The 18,333-nt window shown below is 35.7% G+C and overlaps 2 protein-coding genes across 2 annotated transcripts; both read right to left on the reverse strand.

Annotated features, from left to right (window-relative positions):
- Positions 1–1,353: 1,353 nt before the first annotated feature.
- LOC110857883 (cytochrome P450 2B6) lies at positions 1,354–7,449 on the reverse strand. Its single transcript, XM_022106497.1, has 9 exons — positions 7,422–7,449; positions 7,230–7,350; positions 7,117–7,127; positions 2,716–2,745; positions 2,516–2,650; positions 2,232–2,449; positions 1,846–2,151; positions 1,634–1,751; positions 1,354–1,550 (listed from the first exon to the last, which is right to left on the reverse strand). The coding sequence occupies exons 1-9, from the start codon at positions 7,447–7,449 to the stop codon at positions 1,354–1,356; spliced, it is 1,164 nt and encodes a 387-aa protein (XP_021962189.1).
- A 1,385-nt stretch (positions 7,450–8,834) lies between these two features.
- Positions 8,835–13,772, reverse strand: LOC118438292 (acetylcholinesterase 4-like). The gene is made up of 6 exons (XM_035858242.1): positions 13,488–13,772; positions 12,802–12,848; positions 10,228–10,241; positions 9,902–10,132; positions 9,649–9,815; positions 8,835–9,122 (listed from the first exon to the last, which is right to left on the reverse strand). Exons 1-6 carry the CDS (start codon positions 13,770–13,772, stop codon positions 8,895–8,897), a joined length of 972 nt encoding a protein of 323 aa, XP_035714135.1. The 3' UTR covers positions 8,835–8,894.
- Positions 13,773–18,333: the final 4,561 nt, after the last annotated feature.

Consider the following 18,333-nt stretch of genomic DNA (forward strand, 5'->3'; position numbering starts at 1 on the left):
GAATTCCGAATAAGGTGAGAATTAAAATTATATTAATTTAGAATTTGGATAAAGCGAGAGTTCGTTGCCATCTCCGAATCGCACGGTTAGCCGCTTGAACCTACTCTCAACCGTGGTCACACGCTCGTCATGAATATCGTCATAGATTGACGAAAAGTGATTTTTGCACGTAAATTTCACCACTTTACGCCATAAATCGCATATTGTGGTCATTTTGGTATAGGTGGGAACGCTGGATTCAACCGGCACCTCGGAGGTTTCCCTTGTTAGTGAAGACAGCCTTGAAAGGGTACGGCTTCATGGAGAAGCTGAGCCTTAAGTCTAATCTTGGCTTTGGTTCACCTTCCAAACTCGAGATCTTATACCGCTGCAACATCAAGGTAACGAGGCTGAAGGATACAAAAATCGAGTGAATTTCTCCCGGACATGCCCGTCTTCCTAGTGTAAATACGTACATATAAATTAAAATGTGAAGTCTTGTGTAAATTCTTGACATAAGTATAAACTTGTAAACTGTGCACTTTTAGAAATCTTTTAAAAATGTCACCATAATAATCTCATTCGTCTCAAAAGTATTATTTTGTAAAGTGAACACAATTATACAAGTTTCATCTGTCCTTCACTATAATTACCAAATGAGAAGGAAATTATATTTTTCGTATTAACAATTTCGCCAGCTTGGTTGATGAATCGTTCCGGCCTGAATACTTCGGGATCTCCCCAAATTTTCTTGTCCTCGTAGTGCAGGCGAGTATCCATTAAGATAACTGTGTCCTGTCACGACCACAAATTATGTAAATATTTAGATAAGTATTTTATTTTATATTACCTTTTTAATTGTATAATTCTTGTATTTTATGTCCCAAAGTGCCCGGCGTGGTACCGAGGTTTGTTGAGTTCTCGAATTTCTGTGCGCCTCGAGGAAGAAGGCTTGAGTGTAGGGCATACTATTTGTAGAGAGAATGTATAAGGTAAGATCAGAATAGAATGAGGGTATTCGTTATTTCTTCGTATCCTTAGATCCGTAAAATAGTTTACGAGGGAAAAAATGGGTGAAGCTTTGTAAAAATCGTAAGCCTAGTAATATGATTTTCGATGACAAAATCTTACAAGATCCCCTAACCGTCGTAAATTATTTTATGATACGAGGAATATTAAACAAAGGAAGATCCGAAGATATAATAAATATGAATACCCTCAACACAGACTTGTGCAAACTGAATGTCAAAGATTTTAGGTTGATACATAGATATTCCATTAGTTAATGTGCAATAGGGTCACATGCATATATATAAGAACCTTGTTATTAACCACAGTATCACCAGAAACTTTATAAAAAATTAAAGTTGCCTGTTATAAAATAAAATACTTTTGTCGATCCGAAAAGTTAAGAGGTCTCCCGTCCGGTGCGATGCGTAATATTTCCTGGTATACTTTTTCTTGGACGTGCGGATACGATATGAGGTAGAGGACGCAAGCTTCCATGAAAGTGCTCGTTGTTTCCGTCCCGGCTCCAAACAGGTCCATAAAGATCAACTGGAAGTTGAGACCTGCAGAGAAACGAGGTTGGATTTTGACCCTGTTTTTCATACATAGATGGTATAATATGTATTGTTCTTATCCATTTCCTTACAATTAAATATATTGCTTGGCTCAGTCACACAGTTTTGGACAAAGGCGTCCAGCATGTTTGTAGCTGGTGCGGCGTCAGGGCTAGATTTTAGTTTGAGTTCGGATTCAGCATATAGATTCTGAAATTTGTGGGTGCATATGATTTGCAGTTGAAATTAATACGTGATTTATAAGGGTGTTCGTACAAACTGAACTTTGTGACAAATTCCTTACCTTGGCGATCTCATGGGACGCATTGAAAAACGCCATCTGTTCCTTATACCCTGTCCAACGAGGGAAAATGTATCTTAAGACGGGGAACGCGTTGACCAGTCCGGCACCAACGGCGCTGCTGAGAGCGAATTTATTTAAATGGTAGGACAAAAGGTTAATCGCAGGTTCATCCGCTCTGGAAATCCGGCCGACAACTAATTGCCAAATGATGGAGAGAATCGCAGGGCTAAAAAGTAATTCGACATCAACCGCACCACGACTCCCTATTTGCTTGTCAATCTCGGTAAATAAGGGTTCCGAAGATCTCTAAATTTTAGTACGGAAATTTAAAAACCGAAATATGTTTGAACAATTGTTTTGTATGTGCATAATGTTGGTCAACTCACTTTGACGTAATTTTCGACTTCTGTGGATTTTCCTAACCCAAAATGTTTTAAAGTTTTAAACGTCCAGATTCTCGATTTTTCCCAAATTTCCCCCTCCGCAAAAGCAATGCCCAGATTTTTATTCCAACAGCGATCCGCCATCATGCCGGACAAATCTCGGCCATAACTGCCCTCGTCCGTGAGCACCTTTTGCATGGACTCCTTCGACGTTAATACAACTGAAATGATGTGGAAGGTGAAAATTATTTTTTTTCTGCAATTTTGTCGGAAATTTCTGTAAGAACCTGTCTTTTTAGATCCGATCTTTACTGTATAAATTTCCCCCCATTTTTCCGACAAAACTCCAAACATTTTCGTCATGTCGTCCGAAGCTCGAGCCAAATCGAGCAAATTTCCCAATACTGGCAAAGCTCTGGGACCTGAGATGTTATCAAGTTTTCATGTATTTAAAAACTCAAAAAATACAAAATATTAGCTTTTTTACCTGGAGGTTCATCTTGTGCGCTGTTGTTGCCTTCAGCGAGATAACAATATGCAAACAATATCGCAACAACGGATACTGCGAAAATGCGAAACATCTCTGGAATTAAACTTGAGAGAGTGATTACGAGTTGAAAACGAATGAAGAGTTTTATATGCCCGAAGCTTTATATGCCCGTAATAAAACATTTCGGGCTGCCAGTAAACGTTTGAGACACATTTATGTAGGTAATATAAAATGCATTTTACACTTATTTATTTATTATGTACATACCTCATAAAATATTTAACTTGTCTGACGTTTTTCTGGATCTAAAAGTTAATGCCAACTATATATTTGTACATAAAAGGGATTTTCTATGCAACTGATGCAGAAATAATAAAAGGATAGCATCGATTTTTAGCCAAATCAAAAATGAAGCACTAAGCAGCAGTAGCAGAAGCTCATAAGAATCCTATCTTTCCCATACTAATAAGTCCCTCCTCCTCCTATCTCACAATGATAATTTCCCATTATGTCCCCCCAACTTCTGCCTAACTAACCCTGAACAGTATTTTTTGCACTATGCAGTGGATGCCTTATTTTTTAATCGTTAGCTCAACTCAATGTGCACATTTTGATATCTTATCCAGTTCTCTACGATTTTTTTAAGAAAGTTATGAATTTTTGAAAAAAACGAATTTTGAAAAGTTTAACATTGCGCTTATGGGAGAATTTGGTAAAATCCGAAAAATTCGCTTTGTCCAAAAATTCATAACTTTCTTCAAAAAATCGTAGAGAACTGACAATGCAAGTCTTTTACGTGTACAACTCAGATCTGGTCGAGACCAATTTTATTTTGTTCATCACAAAAAATAAGCATACCCGTATTTTTTCATTTTTTATAATGCGCTAATTTGAGCGCGGGGCGCGAATTTTAAAACATTTTTCAGCCAAAACCTCGGTTTTTAAAAATTCTGTAACTTTTCGAATTTTAGCATGAATCCAAAAATTCGAAAACATGTCTCTTCAGAATGACTTACCTGACTTATGAAAAATCCCATTGTCTCGAAATTTGATTTTCAAAATTTTTTGCCAGTTTTTGAAACTCATTAAAATTATAAACTCTTTCAAATTTTTAAATTTTCAAGAAATTATGCATGTAGATTTTTCATAAGTCAAGTAAGTCATTCTGAAGACACATGTTTTCGAATTTTTGGATTCGCGCTAAAATTGGAAAAGTTACAGAATTTTAAAAAACCGAGGTTTTGGCTGAAAAATGTTTTAAAATTCGTGCCCCGCGCTCAAATTAGCGCATTATGAAAAATGAAAAAATACGGGTATGCTTATTTTTTGTGGTGAACAAAATAAAATTTGTCTCGACCAGATCTGAGTTGTACACGTAAAAGACTTGCATTGTGAGTACGATATCAAAATGTTCACATTGAGTTGAGCTATCGATTTAAATATAAAGCATCTAAGGAAAAAAATAACTGTAGTAGTTGAGAAATGAGCTTTTGGGTCAAAAATTGTGACCTTTGACCGTTTTGAGATTTTTCAAACACAGGAATGGCATCCAACGACAATCTTTCTGGGGTACTACCTTGCAAATTTGCAGGCCCTTATTTTCGTTAATGTGCGAGATAGAACAGTTTTTCTACCGTACAATTTGCTCTACCGAATTCTACCGAATAATTTGCTCTCCACTGTACGTCCGTTAACTAGCATACTTAGGTCATTAGGGAAAGTGTAATGTTTTATTATGTTACGACACGACTACATTAATAAATTGATGTACATTTATTGATGTGCAAAATCCAGTTTCCTTGTAAAATTATTTCCATCGCTTAAGCGAGAAACTATAAAGTATAAATTTATACTTTATAGTTTCTACTATTTTAACATATACCGAAAAGGTGCATAAAAGGCTATATATCTAAGGTACTCTATATCAGGTAGTACCTGATTACTTTAATTTAGTAGGCTTTATTGTATGTAAATACGTTAAGCTACAAGACATCAAGGTAAATACAATGTACTTATTATACATACCCAAATATATTTACTACGTTAGGAAGGATACGTTGGAACCTTTTAGGCATGTTTATCTTGAAATATTATCGTTGAAGCCATGACTATAAAATGTGCATATACCTACATAGGTAATTTTAAAATGGAAGAGAAAGAATGATTTCATTTATTTAGAATTTAGTAATTTTAGTATATGATGTACAAAATTAAGTAAATCAGACACACAAAATCAAATCTTAATAATTTTAGTAAAGCAACTTGAATTGATATAATTACAACAATTTTTGTAAAATTTCAAAGTATATTTGAATATCTAATTGCCGTCTAATTAAATATTAATTTAAGCTCTGTGATCGTTTTTCGTCAAATAAATTTCATGCATAGGTCCATAAAAATTACAGAAAATAATTATTTCCTTTAAGTCGATAACGAGTAATAATACGTAGTTAGAAGCACGCAATATGAACAGAAAATGTTAGCGAAGCATGGTACAATTTCAAGAAATAATAAAAGTACAGAATTTTTGCTCTGGGTCTGCTTGCTGCATAAATAATTTGGAAACAACAAAAAACACGACCAGAAGCTAAATATTTCTAGACCGAATTTTACACCAACATAAAGAACGTCCGGGAATGAATGGGAATGGTCTGAAAATGTGGTCATAAAATCACAATGAGTTATCGGAATTTTAAACTTTTTGCATATGTATAATACCAAATACGTACCTACATAATTTAATTAATAGCTAAGGCCGCCACACCCCCGTTGGCGACTAGTTCGATTTTCTTGCGAAGATTTTTCATTAAATTTTTTCCCGAAGTTTTTGCCACTTCCGAGGTGATTTTCTTCCATCGTCCTTTGAATTTTCGAAAGGTGTCAGACACATCTTGAAGCCGGGAGTATACTGACTTAGAACGTGCCCAGAATTTTTCGATTGGGCGGAGTTGGGGTACATTAGGTGGGTTGATATCTTTTGGTACGAAATCAATATTTTTCTTTCTGAGGTACTCGGTCACTTTCTTTGCATAGTGACAAGTGGCGAGGTCAGGCCAAAACAAAACTTTATCATTTTTGTGAAACCTATTAATAAATGCTTCCAATCCAGCCTTGACGCAATTTTTCAGATAAATATCTTGATTGATATTCCCTTCGAGAACTACCGGGTCTGATACATGTCCGTGACTGGAGATGCATTGCCAAATGCAATATTTCTTTGGAAATTTGTCTTTTTTTCGTACTTTTTCTTCATAAGCCACTTCAGAGGGATCCGAGCTATGAAAAAAATGACGCCCTGGAAGATTTGAAGGGTCAACCGGAACATACGTTTCGTCATCCAGGATCACTACTTTTCCACGCATTTTCTTCAACAATTTTTGACAGCAATCCTTGATCCGACTTTCTTGTACGGGCTTGTAATTTGGTGCAGGTTTTTTGGTCCTTGCTTTGATTCCTAATTTATGGACCTTAATTTCCCCCAGGTAGCTTTTGGAAATTTTGACTTTCCTGGCAGCTACAGCTACTGACGTTGATGGCTTGGTTTTGAAAATTTTTTCAATTCTATTTTTCACTCGAGTGGTCGCTAGCTTCGCCGGACGACCAGCTGGCTTCTTGAATTGCACATTTTCGGAATCCTTGAACTTTTTTATGTAGGAATACACATTTGAACTTGGAATTCCTTCCTGCTTAAAAAAGTTCCAGGTCACCTTGGAGTCTCGGTTGGCTGTCGTGTTGTAGAACTCCATCACTCGTTTTGCTAACAGCTCCCTTTCAAACAAGCTTCTTCTACCCTTATCCATTTTTGAAATTTAAGAGTGATATACCAAATTGACCCTAATGAAGTGGGCTTTCAGAAATTTAAATTATTATAGTTCGCGGGTTTATTGATTTGTCAATATACTCGCTAGAGCGCGCGTTCCCATTCATTCCCGGACGTTCTTTAATTTCTTTGAATCAAGGCAAGTAATCCAACAAATATCAATTCTCATCGAAAATTTTGATAAAAATTCAGAAAATAAGAAGATTTTAGAACGTTATTACCTTTTGTAAATTATCATAGTAAACGAAAAAGAATGCTGTATGTATTGCTTCAGTGTCACTCAACTGTATATAAAATTTTTCAAATTTTTTTTAGTAATGCGCCTAATACATTACAACAAAAACAATTTTGATGTAGCAAGCTTCTAGAGTTTACAAAAATTCTGAACTGCATATCTATTTATTATTTTGGATTTATTATTTTGGAACTTTCCGATTTTTCCAATGACTCGCCGCCCGAGTAGGTGGTGGCATGAAAAGTATCGCCGTAGTGCGTCCCCAATTTGTTTTCAACGTTGATCCGCATGTAAGGAAAAGAATCCTTTGTGACCACAGGCCACCCGGCCTTCGATGTCTCACCTGTAGGTTTACTGTAAGAAATAAAGTTAAACATAAGTAAATAATCACTCAGAATACTAGGCAAACGACGCTAAAGTCTGGAAATGTTGATTATGAAATTTTGAATTCCTCACCCGTAAAGCATAAACGAATAAAAGATCTCGATCATCTTGGAACTTATGGCCTGTTCCGTGTCGGTGTATGGCTCGTCATCAAATTTAAACAGGTAGTGCAGCTCGTCTCCGTGAGCGACACCTTTAACACGGAAAAAATAAGTACAAATTCGCCTTGAAGTTTTAAAAATGAGTTAAACCATAAAAACTTGCCTGGCGGAATTTCTTCCGCACCACCCATGTCCACGTAGTAAGACCGGTTTCTGTAATTTAATTTAATTTGCACACATTTCAAAATTTTCAGATCGATTACGAACTGCTCGAATAAGTTGAGGCGTACCGATTTTCATTATAAAATTCGAAGTGATAAAGGTATGTGTCCATTATGTCCGAGTGCAACGTCGCTTTATGGAAAGCAGGAGCTTTGAAGTAATAGGTGGAAAATATCTGTAAAGGAAACTTGGATAAGTCAAATCTTATTTGATGTATGTATTTGTAAACTATGCAAACTTCATAAAGCTATTTCATAGTTTTTCTTAAACAAAAACAGATGCCCTTGACCGTTGACCCGCTAAACAAATATGGTGCTCTGAAGCTTTTAAACTGTTACAATTCCAAATATATACATGTTTTTACGAGTTACAAATATGCACGTGAAGTGCTTCAGTCGATTTCTTGGTAATATTATTACGACAAAACACATAGTTACATATGTATAAAGTAAATATATAGTCAAACTTCCTTACGTTTGAGACGTAAGGGGCTATTGCGGTCAATTTGGTGGCCATCCTCGTCTCCTTCAGGAAGGACGAAATTATGATCTCATGCATCCCAATCGGTTTTTCAATGCAAAATTACAAATTATACAATTTTTTAAAGATAATTTGTGTTAATATTTAAATTAGCATTACCGAAATTGCTAGAATTAAACATATCCTGGAGAAAATGGTTTTGGAGGAAGTTGGGGTCTTCGTGCGAACGATTAGGGGTCGGTCCACGTCAATACCCACGATCGGGCAAGAGTCATGAGAGCGGAGATGTTGTCTCTCCACTCCGAGCAACACTAGTGATGGTGGTGCTCACCAGCAGTGGGCGTAGCACGTACTAACTTTTTAAATGTCGACGCGGTCAGGCCTACATTTTTTTAGTTACATTTTTTTCAATTCAGCGTTAAAAATAATCTTGACTGGTACGGCATTTTAATTTTGTCACTGGAAGTTTTGTTTACGCCTCTTGTTTTCTGATAATTTTTGGGAATATTCCCATACATAAGCTTGCATGTGTTAATGTGTGTCGGAAAAATCGATATAATTTTTTGCACCCTGTCGTGTGCGAGCTAATTTTTTTATGGTGGATTAGAAATTTAAAATTACGTTATAACTTATGAAATTTGGGTTGCACAGGACAGGGTGCAAAAAGTTATAGCGTTTTGAAGTTACCATTACAAGATGGCTAGAATTCAAATTTTTCAATTTTTTTTAATTTTCAAATTTAGTTTATAGTGCCTACAACAACTTTTAGGTTTAGGTAAACCTTCTCAAAATTACGTGACACTCAGTGCATCAAATGGAAAATTTTTCTTAAATTTTTTACAAATTTAAATTCTCGGCCAATTTCTAACATAGAATTTTTATTTTGTCACTAGTAACTTTATTTAAGCAGTACGTATTTATGATAAAATTAGCTTTAAAATCTGAGACGTGGCCCGCAACACATGATTGACATTGACGTGGATTGACCCTTAGGTTTAATAAACCGATTGAAGTAGCGTGAAAAGATCACGCTGCCGTCATCTTTATTAGTGCCCAGCAGTAGTGGCACCCGACTCCTGGTTGCGGGATCCACTTCCTGTGGGTGCATGGGTACCATGACGAATTCAGGGCTTATGGTGTCTGCTTGAATGGACGGCACCCCCTGAAGAAAATATTTTTCATTATTTGAGAACCAATATTACTCCATTATTTTCTCTAAAGCCTAAAGTCATTTGTGGGTCACAAATTCACTTATTAAAGTCACAAATTTTGTACTTCACAACCCAGGTCTCCCAGCGTATGTATGGTCTCAATTTCGGCTAGACTAGTATCAATCTATCACAAATTTAATTTGTATGCAATTTTCGAATGACAATATCCACCAATGCTGAAGTTTAACGGACATATTTGAATCCAAAGAGGAAAACACGCGCCCTGCAGTTGACAAATTGTAAACTTTTCAAATTTACTTTCTCCTGTTCGGTTGCAAATACCTCCTCCAAATTTGAGCATTTACAGATACTGTGATTTTCTAAATATACATTTATCAATTTGTGAAGGATTTTCACTGGTTTGATCGCGCCCGTCGAGGCCTCCATTGTAAGCCAAATTTTATGCTACTCTTTTTGGGATAATAATTTATGAATAATCCCAATCGCTTAACACATATACAATGCTTTGTAACTTACGTAAAAACTGATATTATTTGCAATGTCAAAAATCGATGAAGAATTTATTTTTTGAAGACAAATAAGTTGTTCGTCGACAGTCCCATCTGAGCAATTACACGCTGCCACGAATTGTTGACTTTGATCCTTCGCACTCAGGTTTATCGTCCATCCTGCAAGATTATCTCCTGCGTTGTTGAAGGATCATTATTACAAAATCCACAATAACATTGATTAGCTGATGACAATAACATATTAGAAATACTTATCGTACCACTGGAAGCTATGGCTCGGTGAAACAGTTTGTAAGTGTCGTTTCCACGGGTTAGTTTACTATCCATCAGATACCCTACACTAGCCGCGCCTGCACTTTGTCCATAAATTGTTATAAGATCGGGATTTCCATTAAAGTGGATTATGAACTCCTTGATCCACTTTAAAGCCCAGAACTGGTCTAGGAGACCAAGATTTCCGGGTGATTGATCAGTTTCGAAAGTGAAGAATCCTAAATTTACCAGGTGATTTAAAATGGTGCGTAATTTTGTGAACATAAATATATTTACTTATATCACTAGTTAAGACATGCATTTAAGTAATTACCGAAAATCCCAAGTCTATAATTTATAGAAACAAGGATTATATCCTTTTCTGCCAGTACAGGGGTGGGACAGAAGAAGGAGCCACTTGAATTTTAGGGGTGGCGTGTGATGCACAGTCGCGGCATTTTCAAAATTTGCATATGTCATATGTCATATGTCATATGTCAATTTGCTGCAAATGAATTTATCGTCGATCGAAAGTACGTTTCTAATGTACTTAAAAACGTTGGAATCAAGCGGAGGGAAAAAGCGGTTAGAGCTCCACCCCCACGGAAAGGATACCCAAGATCTGCTTGAACCAAAAAGTTTATCCGGAAAATCAATTTTTCGCCAAAACGGTAAATCCACCAACTAAAAGTTGCATGGCGAAAATGTTAAACGTTAGTAGGAGAACATTTCTAGAGTCATTCACAATGACCTACAGCAAGTGACTCGTAGGAAATCCCGAGATCATGCTCTCATCCCAACTTATTTCTCACAAAATATCAGCCTACACGAAGGATTTTAAAAAAAGTTTGGGTATAACAATTATTCCTACTATAGAAACTCTCGTTAGTTCCTCTGATATCAATCCGATGTTTTTTTTTGGATTCGAGTACTTAAAACACAGCCTTCTAGAAAGGAAAACGCGTGCGTTTTGATGCACTTTGGAAAAGTGTTCAGGACGAGTGGTGCAGAATCACTCTGAAAATTGTGTCAAAGGTCATGACTGGTTGGAAAAAGCGACTGAGGCTCGTTAGATAAACTAAAGGGCTTCACACTGAACCAATTACCAAACTTCACAAACGAATAATAAGGCCGGAATAAATTTAGGCAAAGTGGCTCCTTCTTCTGTCCCACCCCTCTGTAGTCTGTCCCCGGTAAACATAGTACCGGACCACCGTATGAAAGAGCCCCCTGTTTTATTAATCAGAGTAACTTATATGTAGGTACGTCATATGTAGTTATATGGGTAAATTCGTCAGCGGATTTGTTAGTAACGAATAATTTGACGTAGTCACGACACGACATCTCATTTTGCATTACGTTTCATATATTTAGCAAATTTGCGAAGCTCAAAAAAAAGTGTCGGGAGATGATTCAAAAAATATGGTTTCACAAATTTCGCAAAAAACAATAATGTTATGTTGATTTTACGGTCTCCATAAAGTTTCATCATTTTTCGAAATAAAGACGTGTCCAACGCTACGTTGATGGTCGTGGGCAAAATTTTAATTAATTTATCATTATTCGGATGATAAATCAATGTATTTTTTAGGATGACAGCATTTCATCATAAAACTATTCATTAAAAAAACAGCATACTTCTGTGAGTGTGCGACTTACATATGTAAAACCTTAAAACAACAGCATTGAGAAAATTTAAAAATTGATATTTATGAACTTTTACTCCCGGTAATTTGCCAGATATTTCGAAACCATTATACATATGTTTAAAACTAATGTGCCTAGAAATCGATACGGTTTTTGATGGTTAATAATTTTGGGACTATAAAGATACCAATTAATAGTGAGTGTAATAAATAAATTGTTCTGGGAGTGTATTTTACTTTTCCGTGGGACAAATTTCTAAAATGACCAGTCAGAGTCTACATCGTGTAAATTTAGTCGTCTTTGGAAAATTTTTATTTTTGTAAATCATTTGCCCGAAACCTTCCCTAAGTTATTTGGCCTGGTTTTTATTAATTACGGAAAATAGTTACCTAAATAAAATCATGATCTGATTTCAAATACTAAATTAAATACAATGGAGTATATAAATTCCATTGCATTTAGTTTAAATAGTATTTGAAATTTTAAAATTGGAATTTATCTGAAATGAATTTTTATCATTATGATGTAATTTCAAGCTGAGATCATCGTTCATAGTTTTCCTAGAGAAAATCACATGATAAATTCCTAGGCAACTACATATGTACTGTTAAAACATTATTGATTTGACTCCTCACATATGACGCAACCAATTTATTTTATTGGTTCAAATTTTTATAACCCATTACTGTTCAAAAATCCATTATGCAATAATGAACAAAGGCCGGACAATTATTTATCAATGACACTTTCAATTTGCATCCGCTTTTGAAGGGCATTTATGGTCATGTGTACGTCACACCGTCGAGAAAATTTTTTCAATATTGTTCAATATTTTTAGCTTTTGGAAAATATTAATATTTACGCCAATATTTCTACCCTTTCAACAAAATATGTATGTATTAAAAATCATGATTTTTAACTTTTGCACAATTTTGCGCACATTTTTAAAATTCCCCTTTTAATTAAAATTTTTGTAATTTCTTAAAAACTCTCTAATTTTTAATAACTTTTCTAACCTCAAGATCGAGATATACATATTTATAGAAAACTACTTAGGATTAGCCGCGTTAACTTATCAGATTATGTTCAATCTTCAAGCTAGAAACTTTTGAAATCCGATAAGAAGACTAAGAAATCGAGCCCAAAATATGAATTTATAAAAAATTATTTGAATAAATATTGCAGGACTTTTGAGGATAATACAAAATTAATTCTGTTGAGGGCGGTAATTTATCCTCAAAGTTTGATAATGAATAGGTACTCGCCGTGAATGTTGACGAGAACGGGACGAAGTCCATTGGAGTTTCCCTGCAGCAAAAATATAATACACATCTTATAATACTATTTATATCTGTAAATATGAAGACAGCTTTGATCAAACAAAAATTGACAATAGAATTAATATGTATGTATATATAGATCTGACAAGGACCTTAGTTTATAGGTGTTAGACAAGTTAAGCATCTATATCTATGTACATACATACATATGCAAATTGTTCATAGGCTCGGTCGCTACAGTTTATATCTTTAATTTGCTGAAAACGGTCATTCACTTTCGCTTCAAACTCAATCGTAATCATACATATATACTCGTCACATCTTTCACTCACCTAACCAGAAAATATGGTCTCTGTGAAAGTGGAAAATCTAAATACACATTTTTGTAATGTGGATAATTTACTTTTGTTTTTCAACAATTTTATCAAGCAAGTCTCAGCCGATTATAAAATTTGTGCGATGTACCTCAGCCTATTATTTATAACAACACTTACTGATGGGATTAAACTTATGATACAGTAATCATATGTTATTGAAAATATTTGCTGATATAATATCTGAGGGTGAGTTTTACATAGTCCTTCACTCACAGTATGAAAATCGGTTAAGAAACAAAAAAGGTACTCCAATTGGAATCATTTTTATCAATTCACTTTTATAAATTTACCTTCCGTTTATAGATGGACAACACCAGACAATCCTCCTCCGATACAGGAACTAGGCTTGACCAGGCTTGGTAACAAGCCGTCTCATTATCAGCGTCGACATCCTCAGGATACAAGTGATGCGCTTCGACCGGGCGGAATCTGAGTGGTTTATACGCATATCTGATGCTTTTAAAACTAACGATATCGTCAGCTATTGCCCCTCGGAGAGTGCCCACTCCAGGCACCACCACTGTCTCACGTTGAGCACTAGTAAATTTTACTAACAACAGTATTAAAATGTACATTTTGTTGTACCTTTGTATCTATTTGACAGATTTTTGAGAAAGCTTTCAAGTAGCCTATCTTGATGGAAGTTAAAAATTGAATACCAAAATTATGATTAGTGAGTTGGAAGAAACAAAATTGTTCATTGCCTTGCCATATCAAATTATATATAAAACAAATATGCTATTGTATTATTGTCTCACTAGTGTAGAAGCCCGTCAATCGACGTGCAAAATAGGCCCGTCGATAAGCCCGTTACCCCAATATAAGCGAAGTTAGCCTCTCCTGTTCTCTCTGCAGAGTGGAGAGAGAAAAGGAGAGGCTAACTTCTCAACGAAGCCACCGACCCAGCCAGCCAGCCAGCCAGCAGCGATACACTCGCCTGCTTTATATAGTTTAGATAATACGACTTACATAATGTGCATAGCACATAAATCTCTCCAATCTTATTCAAAATTAATTTTAAGTGTGATTTTAATTTGTATACGCAAGCACAACTTCACATTGTTTACATATATGAAAATTCATAACTGTATTGTCATAGTTTTATTAATATATGATATAAGTAGGAACTCTCCGATTATGATTATATCATTTCTAGGCACAATGTAAAAGAATTTTAGGACTGGATTATGGTCATGGCTTATGTATGAATCAAACATGTCCATCCGCCAATTAGTCAACGCCGATTTGGAAGGGATTCCAGTAAAATTCATAAATTTGCTCACAATGACACGGCAATAGATTAGTTCGAGCTTGAAGCTTATCTCACATTAATCCAATTCACACGAACTATTTATTTGGGCACAAAGTGCAATTTTCGATGTCACAATCCAACAATTACACTTTATCATAAACGGTATCGAGATTCCAAACATTTCATTTTGGATTATTTAATAATCCACACACACCCAGTACCCAGTACCTCCCCCAATACCCACACTCAATACATCTACACATCTAATACAAGATGAAACTTGAAGAGGTATTGCTTAGGTGAAGCGAAGAGAAGTGCAAGTAAGGGTCCACTGCATACGTGTTATAAAATTTAAATTTTTGTCTCACCCTTCCTTTCTTCTACATATATAGATTCAAATGGCAAATTTGAAACCTGTTCATATCCGTTTGTTTTTTTTTTTAAAATAAGATTTCATTGCATCGACATATCGTAATTTTTAGGTTTGAAAAGTTATGTGGGGAAGAAAGTAAGAGTGAGATCTGACGGGTGCATTAATGTGGTTGGCTTCGTAGTTCAAAGGCAGAATATCTGGCGCGATACCGGAAGATGCTCCTTTCGAGTGGAGCCGGGATAACCTTATTTTTGCACAATCCCGTTATTTCTCATTCCTACAGTTAAGAGGTTATAATTCTTACTTTTTCTTCATGAGAAATATAAATAGAATAGGCCAAAAAGGACAAGAAAAATAAAACGTTTTTTCAAGGAAGAAAAAATCACCGATTTTTAGACGCAATAAAACATTCATTATTCAAAAAGCGTAAGGAAAACGTACCATGTCATGTGATATATCATTTTTCTCAGCTCGACAAGGGGATCTCGACAAAATTACTAAATTTGGACACCACACCCCCAGTGGGTGTGGCACTAAGCAAATTGTCGATTTTAATAAAACCATGCCATGTGTTATATTTTTCTCAGCATGACAAGGGGGTTACGACGGTATACCTAAAATCAGCGTTCAGCGACTTTTCGATTTTACTTAGACCATGTCATGTTGTGCAATATATCATTTCTCTTAACTAAATGAGGGGACTTTGACAAAATAATTAGAATTGCATTACGTAAATTAAGAAAAACCAACTTTCAAAAAATTTAGTTTTTCACAATACCTTGTTGTATTTTTCAGAATTCCGAAATAGCATGCAAAGTTTTAAATTTTTAGAAAGGTATTTCTATAAGTTTATTATTAGTAATTTTTGAGAAAAAATGTTTTAGTTCTTTCGTTTCTATATAGCGTTAAAATTACAAAACATACAACTTTTTGACAAATTTAAATTTGAGCTGAAAATGCACTCAAAAGTGCCACAACCGAAAACAGGAGCCTTGATGGAAACGCAAAAATACAAGTGGTGCTATTTCGCTGTGGGAGAAATTTTAAATCGGAGAAAACAACTTTAAGTCGCTGAACGCCACACCAACTAGGGGCGTGGTTTAAAAATTCTAATAATTCTGTCGAGATCCCCAAGTAGAGCTGACAAAATTATATCGGGTTCTGATGGGTCTGTTTTTACCTGGCGAGTAGTTAGGAAGTGTTCCTCCTCATGTCTTGAAGACATAAGTCTAAGGTTTAGTTTAAGGGCCCAGGACCTAGTCTTACTTAATCCGTTCATTTGAGGGAAATTTTCTTTGGGCTCGGCATGGATTTTATCGAATCCAATTTTTTCGCGCCTTGGTGAATTTTGGTGACCTTTGTAATCGTTCCCTTTCTCTTCTTTTGCGGTTGTCGACACTGACAGTGTCAGTTCACCATTTTATGGTACGGTCGACCACCTTGCAATCAATTCAGATTTTTGTTGAGCAATTAGAAAATGTCTGAATGAATTTTTGTGTTCGCTGAAATGTTGCTGAAAAATTTAAACACTCTATGTTTGCCTATCTGTCATTTCGGCATCTTGGGTCACAAAGGTTTGCGAAACATGGTTTCTGACGGACAATTGTATGGAGATTTCAATAAAAAATAGTAGAACTTTCTAAAAAATTGTCTTGCCTGCTTAATTTACCCGGGAAATCTTATAACAGAACTTTAGCGAGTACTATGTATGTCCTCAATTTTGGTACATATGGATACATATGTGTACAGAAATGTAACTTTTTGGAGGTTTTTTTTTGCGAATATCTCAGGAATGGGTAAGACGTATTCTATATTTTACCTACACATTTTTGTACGGTGTAGCTTGACAGTGAAAATTAAAACCCTGGGTGTCGTTGTATTGTTGTAAATATGTACGTGGGTGGTCCAATAAATATTTTCGAAAGGTATGTTCTGCACTGTTTCCGACCAAACTTTTGATGAAATAACAAACTTCAAATAAATGCATTTAGGAGGCTGTGATTTTTTTGCAGTTCTGTAGGTTAACATTAAGACTGGCAATACATCAGCAAACCAGGTAAAGTTTGCTGATTTACTGAAGAAAAAGTTTGAAAAGATGAGTTACAGATACACACTCGGACCATAAATTCCCGCACAAGCATTTCAGGTGATGAATCAGAAAGTATTCGAATTTTTATGGAAGAACAAGATATTAATATCATAATTCGTTTTCCCAATTTCGGGCTTGTACACAAGAAATGACTTATGACCGAACTACTCGATCGTGGCTAGATGTGAAAAGCGTTCAAGGCTATCAGAACGGATGACCTCAGAATAGATGACTTAACTGGCTGGGTTTTTACTCTACGGAAGTCTGACATCCATTTAAGTATGCGGAAGTCAATAAGAACTCATCATCCTGGTGTGAATAGGAGCGGATTGGTTGGAAAATGCAAATCTCTGTTTTTACCGCAAAGAGTAAATGTTCCAGGCAAGAACCATTTTCAGAGTGTCCTGGAGCCAATAGTTAAAAACCTGAACTATGAACCCTCAGAAAACCAGCATTGGGCTTTTTAATAAGACTGTTCCTGCACATGGTACAAAATTGCGCAAAACTGGCTTCGAACGAACTTTCCTGACTAGTTCATCCCAACAACGGTTCTCATCATGTGCACACCTTAATCCGAGGTCAAAATTACTGGCACTAGTATGTTCTAAATCTCACACAAGTGTGGAAGGCCTGAGGTCATACTTACAAGGGAAGCTTCTGAGGTGCCCGTCGTGCCCAGGGCACCCACCATGTTTTTTTAGAATCTACTAGATGAAAGATTCATTCATATTTACGTGCAAAACTTATATTTGGCGCGGGACGTGGCGCCTCATTCGCCAAATTTGATTGTATTTAATTCTAAAACCGCCATAACTTTTGCAATGAAATTTTTCAAACAAAAGAGATTTTAAATTTTTCCCAAATTTTCGCAATTTTCTTAGATATAGGGGTTCGTCGAAAAAATCGTAAAAATATCTCAAAAATTAAAAAGGTTTGATTTTTGATTTTTCCCTAAAACTTGGACCTATATGATCATTTTGAGTACCAAATCTTGAAAATCTAACGGAAACTGCAAAAGTTATGGGGGTTTTAAGTTAGTCGAAAATGCGAATTTTTAAGTTTGGCGCCACGTCAATGCGCCAAATATAAGTTTTGCACAAAAATATGAATGGATCCTTTATCTAACGTCCAAGTAGATTCCAAAAAAATTGGTGGGTACCCTGGGCACCTCGGAAGTCGCCGCGATCGACCAGTCACCGCCACCACTTATATCTTGTGTACAAGCCGGTGGGGGAAATTTTGAAAACGAAGTTATGAATTCAAAACAATATTAACGCTTTGTTCATCCATAAAAATTTCTAACAAATACCTCTAATACTTTGTAATTTATCACCAGAAATGCTTGTGCCGAACTTGTGGTCCTTCTAGGTAGACATAATATCTTACGCATTCTGAGCATTTGGAGATTGTAATGAACGACGT

This window comes from Folsomia candida, unplaced genomic scaffold, assembly GCF_002217175.1.
Source record: "Folsomia candida strain VU population unplaced genomic scaffold, ASM221717v1 Fcan01_Sc019, whole genome shotgun sequence".
NCBI classification, from domain to species: Eukaryota; Metazoa; Arthropoda; class Collembola; order Entomobryomorpha; family Isotomidae; genus Folsomia; species Folsomia candida.

Coding starts and splice junctions, on each gene's coding strand:
- LOC110857883 (XM_022106497.1), bottom strand. CDS start 7,449: ATGGGTGGTGCGGAAGAAATTCCGCCAG. Junction 2,450..2,515: donor GATCGGATCTAAAAAGACAG/GTTCTTACAGAA, acceptor ACATCATTTCAG/TTGTATTAACGTCGAAGGAG. Junction 1,752..1,845: donor CGTCCCATGAGATCGCCAAG/GTAAGGAATTTG, acceptor CACAAATTTCAG/AATCTATATGCTGAATCCGA.
- LOC118438292 (XM_035858242.1), bottom strand. CDS start 13,772: ATGTACATTTTAATACTGTTGTTAGTAAAATTTACTAGTGCTCAACGT. Junction 9,816..9,901: donor CCGAGCCATAGCTTCCAGTG/GTACGATAAGTA, acceptor TCAACAACGCAG/GAGATAATCTTGCAGGATGG. Junction 9,123..9,648: donor CAAATAATATCAGTTTTTAC/GTAAGTTACAAA, acceptor TATTTTCTTCAG/GGGGTGCCGTCCATTCAAGC.